Source organism: Triplophysa rosa, linkage group LG15 (genome assembly GCF_024868665.1).
Source record: "Triplophysa rosa linkage group LG15, Trosa_1v2, whole genome shotgun sequence".
Classification (NCBI taxonomy): Eukaryota; Metazoa; Chordata; class Actinopteri; order Cypriniformes; family Nemacheilidae; genus Triplophysa; species Triplophysa rosa.
Window position 1 is genome coordinate 13,701,370 of NC_079904.1, and position 9,300 is coordinate 13,710,669.

At 40.3% G+C, this 9,300-nt stretch overlaps 1 protein-coding gene across 1 annotated transcript in view; it reads left to right on the forward strand.

The window, feature by feature from the left end:
* Window positions 1-9,234, forward strand: part of LOC130565982 (uncharacterized) — a 98,506-nt gene extending 89,272 nt beyond the window's left edge. The window contains 10 exon segments of the mRNA XM_057353185.1: window positions 143-337; window positions 796-1,021; window positions 1,833-1,921; window positions 2,026-2,152; window positions 5,435-5,637; window positions 5,748-5,948; window positions 6,036-6,164; window positions 7,299-7,490; window positions 8,031-8,080; window positions 8,210-9,234. Coding sequence (XP_057209168.1) covers window positions 143-337; window positions 796-1,021; window positions 1,833-1,921; window positions 2,026-2,152; window positions 5,435-5,637; window positions 5,748-5,948; window positions 6,036-6,164; window positions 7,299-7,490; window positions 8,031-8,080; window positions 8,210-8,420 — 1,623 coding nt within the window. The 3' untranslated portion in view covers window positions 8,421-9,234.
* Window positions 9,235-9,300: the final 66 nt, after the last annotated feature.

Sequence of the window (9,300 nt, forward strand, 5' to 3'; positions counted from 1 at the left end):
TTATTGGTGCTGTATGTATTGGTTGTATGTTTGTTTAAGCATTTTTCTGTACAGCTGCTTTGCAAATTGTAAAAAGCCCTATGGAAACAAACTTGAATGAAACTTTTTGTCCTTAATCGAACGCTTTTGTCTCACCCCTCAGAGTTTCAAGAAGGAGATCCGTCTGAACACCAACAGGATTGATTCTTTGATAGTGTTTGGCGAGAGTCTGATTCAGAGGAGCTGTCCTCAAGATGCTGTTGAGATTGAAGATGAGTTGGAGGAACTACACACGTACTGTCAGGAAGTGTTCGGCAAAGTCGCCCGATTCCACCAGCGCCTCACCATGCTCCCACCGGTACTTTTATCTTGTCACTTAAAGGGATACTTCACCCAAAAATGGTAATTCTGTCATCGTTTACTCACCTTCGAGTTGTTTCAAATCTGTATACAGTTCTTTGTTCTTACAAACACAGAGAAATATATTTGGAAGAATGCTTGTAACTAAACAGATCTCGCCCCCCATTGACTCCCAGAGTAGGAAAAGTTACTTTATCTTTTTAGCAAACCGTTCTGGGGCACTTTTGACTGGTAGTCAATGGGGTCCAAGAACTGTTTAGTTACAAGCATTCTTCCAAATATCTTTGTTGTGTTCATCAGAACAAAGACATTTATACAGATTTAGAACAACTCGAAGGTGAGTAAATGATGACAGAATTTTCATTTTTGGGTATCCCTTTATATCTCTGATTTTCCTTCACATTATAATTTGGTGGCATAAATGACTTTATTTCACTCTCTGTTTGTAACAAACAGGCATTGCAGGAGCCAGAGGTCCTAGACACCAGGAGCACCAGCCGTGACACACCATCCACCAGCCAACCGTCCATGTGCCTGTTGGCTCCACCTCAGGAGCTCTCTGGTCGTGAAACCCCTGTCAGTGTAGACTCTATCCCGCTGGAATGGGATCACACCGGGGATGTTGGTGGCTCTTCTTCACATGATGAGGATGAGGACGCTGACTTCTTCTCTGCCTTGTCAGGTAATTAAACCAAGTGTTGAAAACGGCAGTATCGTCCATTTAGACAGGAAGTGCAAACTTCTCCAGCAGTCCACTTCCTCTGATGGCCGCCGTCTTACTTCTAGTTAGCCATTGATGGGTATTTCAGTTTGGCACGACTGCAAAAGCTTTTTACCTTTTTTTGCACCCCATCCCACTCTTCCTCCCCTCCCAGCATCCTCCACATTCACTGTATTGGCGTATGTGAATAGAACAACTCGCCTGGTGTTTTTCTCCTTCCATCGCAGAGTTCTTTCTCACTCCTAAATCAAAGGATCTAAGCGTCCTCACCCTGCTCTGCTATGTGCTCTTATCATGAAAGCTTTGGTCATGTAGGGCGGCTCTGTGACTCGGGCATGTCCAGCTCTCAGGGAGGGGAGGGAACGGCCCTTCAGCTCGATGCAGCTCAGTGCACCTGCTCATTCCCCTCCACAGCTTTCTACCTCATGCAAAAGATAACGACATGTATTTGTTTCAATGTCAGAAATGCAAGTATGCATTGTTTTTAGAAGAGATCCTGTAACACGGCTGGTAAAGCATGCTGCTTGCAACGGCAAGATTGTGGGCTCGATTCCAAGAGAACATACAGTTCAAACAATAAAACAAAAATGTTGTTCTTGAATGCACAGTAAAAGTGAAAAATGTACAAATGAAAAGTGGTCGTGGAATATTTCCCGTCTGAGGTCTAATACTTTTTAAAATCAAAATATATTTGTTATTTTACTTTATCCCAGTCTAGTGTTTTGTAGTAAGTGGTTTAATGTCTCTCTCCCTCTATCTCTCACGCTCACAGGACAAAACGGGAACTTTCCAAACATGTCTGAAAGGAAATCCGTCCACATGGAGACCTCCTCGCCTTCACACACCAGCACACAAGACTATGTGAGTCTTTAACTCTGGGTCCTTCTAGTACTCTCTAAACATCTTCTCAACACAGTTTGTATACCTGCGAGGATTGAATCTAAAGAAGTGTGTGTGATCGGCAGGTCCAGCTGATGTCAGAGTGCAGCGGCAGTATTAAGAGCGTGAAGAGGGTGTCTATGATCCTGGATGATGAGGAGCACCAGGAAGAACACGGCCTCACTGATCTCACCACTGCAGACAAGCAGTCAGGTACATAACAAGCACATAAGCCTGAGAATATAAGAATAGAAAGTCTTGGACACTTGCTGAGCGAGGTTTGATGGGTACATGGTACATGGTGACGCAGATCTCATGTAGAGGCAGACAACTTGTACCTCCTGTGAAACATCTAAAAGCATAAAAGCTTCAGCGAGCTTCAAAAATAGCAAGTACAATTAGTTTCAGCTTCATGCAGATGAAAGATACATGGATCAATATACACTCACCTAAAGGATTATTAGGAACACCTGTTCAATTTCTCATTAATGCAATTATCTAATCAACCAATTACATGGCAGTTGCTTCAATGCATTTAGGGGTGTGGTCCTGGTCAAGACAATCTCCTGAACTCCAAACTGAATGTCAGAATGGGAAAGAAAGGTGATTTAAGCAATTTTGAGCGTGGCATGGTTGTTGGTGCCAGACGGGCCGGTCTGAGTATTTCACAATCTGCTCAGTTACTGGGATTTTCACGCACAACCATTTCTAGGGTTTACAAAGAATGGTGTGAAAAGGGAAAAACATCCAGTATGCGGCAGTCCTGTGGGCGAAAATGCCTTGTTGATGCTAGAGGTCAGAGGAGAATGGGCCGACTGATTCAAGCTGATAGAAGAGCAACTTTGACTGAAATAACCACTCGTTACAACCGAGGTATGCAGCAAAGCATTTGTGAAGCCACAACACGCACAACCTTGAGGCAGATGGGCTACAACAGCAGAAGACCCCACCGGGTACCACTCATCCTCACTACAAATAGGAAAAAGAGGCTACAATTTGCACGAGCTCACCAAAATTGGACAGTTGAAGACTGGAAAAATGTTGCCTGGTCTGATGAGTCTCGATTTCTGTTGAGACATTCAAATGGTAGAGTCAGAATTTGGCGTAAACAGAATGAGAACATGGATCCATCATGCCTTGTTACCACTGTGCAGGCTGGTGGTGGTGGTGTAATGGTGTGGGGGATGTTTTCTTGGCACACTTTAGGCCCCTTAGTGCCAATTGGGCATCGTTTAAATGCCACGGCCTACCTGAGCATTGTTTCTGACCATGTCCATCCCTTTATGACCACCATGTACCCATCCTCTAATGGCTACTTCCAGCAGGATAATGCACCATGTCACAAAGCTCGAATCATTTCAAATTGGTTTCTTGAACATGACAATGAGTTCACTGTACTAGAATGGCCCCCACAGTCACCAGATCTCAACCCGATAGAACATCTTTGGGATGTGGTGGAACGGGAGCTTCGTGCCCTGGATGTGCATCCCACAAATCTCCATCAACTGCAAGATGCTATCCTATCAATATGGGCCAACATTTCTAAAGAATGCTTTCAGCACCTTGTTGAATCAATGCCACGTAGAATTAAGGCAGTTCTGAAGGCGAAAGGGGGTCAAACACCGTATTAGTATGGTGTTCCTAATAATCCTTTAGGTGAGTGTATAATGGATATGAAACTGTATATGGATTAATGGATGGATGGATTAATGGAAAAATGTGTTGGATGGACGGATGGTTAGATAAATATGATGGATAAATAAGACTGATGGATGGATATTACGGATGGACGGAAATGATGGATGGATAAATATGACGGATGGATAGATAAATATGACGGATGGACGGAAATGATGGATGGATGGATATGATGGATGGATGGATAAATATGACGGATGGATAAATACGATGGATGGATGGATCAATATGATGGATGGATGGATCAATATGATGGATGGATGGATGGATAAATATGATGGATGGATGGATGAATATGAGGGCTGGATGGATATGATGGATGGATAGATGAATATGACGGATGGATAAATATGATGAATGGATAGATAAATATGACGGATGGACGGAAATGATGGACGGATGGATATGATGGATGGATGGATAAATATGACGGATGGATAAATACGATGGATAAATATGATGGATGGATGGATGGATAAATATGATGGATGGATGGATATGACGGATGGATGAATGGATAAATATGATGGATGGATGGATGGATAAATACGATGGATAAATATGATGGATGGATGGATGGATGAATATGATGGATGGATGGATGAATATGAGGGATGGATGGATATGATGGATGGATGTATAAATACAGTATAGATGACTAAAGGTGATAGATTATAAATATGATGGATGGATGGATGGATGGATGGATGGATACATATGAGGGATGGATAAATACAATGGATGGATAAATATGATGCATGGATGGATGGATAAATATGATGGATGGATGTATAGATACAGTATTGATGAATAAAGGTGATAGATTATAAATATGATGGATGGATGGATAAGTGAATAGATGGCAGAATAAATGGATGGATGGGTAAAGATGATGGAAGGATGGATGGATTCATGGATAGATTAATGGAAAATATGATGGACGGATGGGTATGATGAACAGATGAATGGATGTATATGATGGATGGATGTATAGATACAGTATTGATGAATAAAGGTGATAGATTATAAATATGATGGATGGATGGATAAGTGAATAGATGGCAGAATAAATGGATGGATGGGTAAAGATGATGGAAGGATGGATGGATTCATGGATAGATTAATGGAAAATATGATGGACGGATGGGTATGATGAACAGATGAATGGATGGATATGATGGATGGATGTATAGATACAGTATTGATGAATAAAGGTGATAGATTATAAATATGATGGATGGATGGATAAATGAATAGATGGCAGAATAAATGGATGGATGGGTAAAGATGATGGAAGGATGGATGGATTAATGGATAGATTCATGGAAAATATGATGGATGGATGGACGGATGGGTATGATGAACAGATGAATGGATGGATATGATGGATGAATGGGTAAATATGATGGAAGGATGGATTGTTTAATTGATAAATATAATGGATGGAATAACTATTATTCATACATGGAGGGGAAAAAACAGTGAATGAATGAATGGAGATAGTAGATGGAGGGGGGATGGATGGATAAATAAATGGATGGGTAATTATGATGAATAATGGATGAATGTCTAAATACTGGATGAAGGGCTAAAAACCTTATAAGAATGAAGGGATGAACTAATTCAGATTGATGGATGAATGTATGGATTTAAACTGTGGATGGATGAATGGATTAATACAGTAAAGAATGAAACAATATATTGATGGATGGATACAGTATAAGGTTAAATAGATGGATACAAGGATGGATGGATATTTGTACTTCATGACATATGGCGTGTAAATGTGTTTGACAGGAGTGATAGAGCGCTGGGAGCTGCTACAAGCACAAGCAGTGAGCAAAGAGCAGTGCAGCATCAGAGACCCACAGCAGCTGACCTCTGACCTGCATGACATCACTTCCTGGCTGGAGCGGGTCAGCCCTGAGCTGGAGAGACTCCAGAAGCCTGAGGCATCTGCCACTGTAGAGATGTTAGAAGCACGGGTCAAAGAGCTTAAAGTGAGTTTCACAGCATCCACCCACACTCCAAATATTACTTTCACATTTACAAACATGACTGATTGGATTTTAGTCTCAAGTTCACATCTTTTTCTTTTGAAACCACACAGGAAATGCAGAAGACTTTCGCCCGTTATAAGACCATGATGCTGTCTCTGAACCTGGGTGGGCGAGAACTGCAGCAGGGGGCGAGTGATGGAGCACAGGAGCTTCAGGAGGGTCTGCGCAGGATGAACTGCCGCTGGACAGAAGCTTGTGCCGGTCTTGAGGGATGGGAGGGCAGTCTACGTAACACCTTAATGCGCTGTCAGGTAAGAGAACTGTGATTCATGAAGAACAGAAGACCAATGGTTAGGAGGTGTCAGATTGACCTGTTGTGATCCTCTGCCTTCATCCAGGAGTTTCATGAGACGGTGCACTCGCTGCTGTTGTGGCTGGCCCACGCTGAGAGCAGACGTTACACTGTAAACATGGACGACCCCTCTGTGCAGCTCTCTGTGCTTCAGGAACACAGGAACGCTTTGAAGGTGAGTTCAAAACAACCCTGTACATTTTTTGGGACATCGACAATTCTTTATATCCATAAATAATGATAGACCTTGACTGGGTTTCTAGATACAATATTCAAGTTAGAGGGGCTTCATCTTGTGTCTAAAGAGCATCGTTATTCATATAGAGGATTCATAATTACAGTAGATGCACATTTACAAGAGCATCAGACCACTTAAAAATGGTGAATTTATAATATGGAAGAGAAATGTTATTTCTCTGTAGCAGGATATTAAGTTAAAATGTTTAACGTAAACGTAAAACGTAAATACTTGTAAATGTAAACGGAGTTTACAGTAGAGTTAAAATATACAGTGTGGAAAAAAGTAAGAAACCAATCCAAAATTGTTTTCACCGTCATGAATTTACTCTTTCTAGGGGCATGCAAGTAAAATGATCATTATGGTGTCATTCGGTGAACTTGTGACAACGTGTCGCCCAAATTCCAAATGAACAAACTTGTCAAAATAATGTTTGCATACCTTAAGTACTGCAAAGAAAACAAGTTCATATTCATATTGAAACAACACAAAATCAGGCTTATTCGATCATATGTTCATTTTTGTATTTTCACAATGGGTTTTTGCATTCTCAGTCTTTCACATTGTTGTTGGGTGACTTTATATAATTTCTGAGGTTTGTTTCTATTGAAGGTATATTTTTTATGTGTCTGTAAACTAAAATAGACCGCACGAAGGTGTGCATTACAGCTGTTATTATCGTAAATGTAGGCTGTTTACAGCTGTTAAGTGACACACCGTTTGGACACTGTAATATTGGTGACAATTTACAATAAAGTTGCATTTGTTAACATTAGTTAATGCCTTAGCGAACATGAACTAACAATGAACAATACTTCTATAATACTTTAAATGCTGTTTATATCAGCATTTACTAATACATTTTTTAAATCAAAAGTTGTATCTGTTAAAATTGGTCAATGCAAAATGAACTTACATTAACAAAGAACCAGCATTGCTCATTGTTAGTTCATGCTAGCTATTAATGTTAACAAATGCAACCATTAAGACTTATCAGTCATGGTCATATACAGTATTTACTGTATTTTCCCAACGGAGTGGCATTTAATGTATTGCGCCCCCTGGTGGCAGGTTCTGGAAGAGGAGCTGGAGGGCAAGCAGACGCAGGTGAGCTCTCTGCAGGAGATCACCTCTGAACTGCTCCCAGACAGCGGCGGTGAAGAAAGCGCTGAAGCCCGAGAAAAACTTCACGTCATAGGAAACAAACTCCGACTACTGTCAAGCCAGGTCAACCAGGATCTCCAGACTGTTCAGGAGAGATTGGTAAGAGCATTCTGCAAAAACCATTAACTACTTTGTACAACAAAGAGTAGAAAATTAAAAGGGCAGCTCCCACTTCTCAATGCTTTATGGGTTGCTATAAATTAATAGAGAAGAGCTTACAGTTTTTTATCTTGAGGATTTATTCAAACGTTGATGGTTTTATGTCTGTAGAACCATTTCTCATCTCTATGCAAATCGCTTTAGACCATCATTTTACTTTACAACTAAATAGTGTGATGTTTTAACTACTTGCACTTGCACTTTATTTTACAGTTTACATGCCCAACAAAATACAGCTGATGTTATGCAGTTACTGTAGAACAGGACTGTAAAATAAAGTGCCACCCAAAAACTGAATTTGATTCAACTTCTGTTTGTCTGTTTGGTTTTGCTGTACGTTCTTGGTTAAACATTAACATTTTGCATTGTATCTACCAGCAAAAAATTGTGTCTATAAATTTTTAGGGTAATTGCCACAATTACCTCCAATTTCTAAACTCGCGTGATAAACTTGCAAACTCATCAGTTGTGTGTTTACAGGAGTCCAAGACCGATGCTACTGGAGATGCAACGTCCTCGGAACGCTCTAGGTACACATTAGTTACCCATACATGAACCAATGTTTTGTAAAAGAAACAAAATCGTGAGAACATACATTTTTTAGTTGATACGATTTCATAGACAGCACTAAACCAAGGTCTCGTTTTGCTCCACTTCAGGTCAGCGATGCGTGAACAATCACCCCGGCGTTCGTTCTTCTATCGGGTCCTGCGAGCCGCTTTTCCTCTGCATATCCTCTTCCTCCTGCTGCTGGTTCTGGCCTGCCTGGTCCCTCTTCCAGAGGATGACAACAGCTGTACGCTTTCCAACAATTTCGCCCGCTCTTTCCATCCCATGTTACGCTACACCAACGGCCCTCCACCGACATGAGCCGCCCGACTCCAAACAGATCAATCATCAGTCCTGTTCTCATGACTCGGCGTGTGGTGGAGTACCTCAATATTTGTAATGCTTCTATTTTTGTAATTGATTTTATACTATTTATTCCCCTTTCAAAGCCAGACTACTGAGAATCATTTCTGGGAGCTTGGATGTGATCCAAACTCTCTCTGTTCCTTTGCTTATGTCAGACACACTGAAAGATGTCAATCATTGTAAGAGTTTAAATATTTCACTGATTTATGTATTTGGGTATTTTTGGTATTTTCTTGCTTTTGTCTCAGCTGAGTTTCAAGATGTAAAAGGTAATAATAATAACTGGAAAATATGGACACCCATACCGCTTCGTCAACCCAACCGCAGTTAGTGGTGACATAATTGATGCCTGCTATTTAGGCATTGTGGTCTCATTTTTAAATTCTTGCATATGAAAATAGATTTAGGCAAGTTAAATCAGACCATGTCTGTATTTAAAAAAAATGAATTTTAATGGGAATGATGTCAGAAACACACAAGAAATTTTAATTTACCCCTGCAATTTATAAGCATATAAGTGCAAAGTAAAACAGACGTATGTACAGAAAATGAATTTAAAACTGTCACAAATCAAGATTTATATTCCTCGTTTGAAAATAAACATTGTATCATTAAAAAAAATATGGCAACTAGTATTTACTTCTTACTAGATTAAACATTTTCTCAGCACTTCATATTAAAAAAAAAAACAAATTGCAGGCAGATGGCATAACGTTTATAAATACTTTCTAAAAACGCTTGTGCGTTCATTAAAATGAAATAACACTTATGTGCCCGTGTGTTATTTTTCCAGATGGGATACTCATCCGTATAACTTCTTGCATGTACTTCAAAA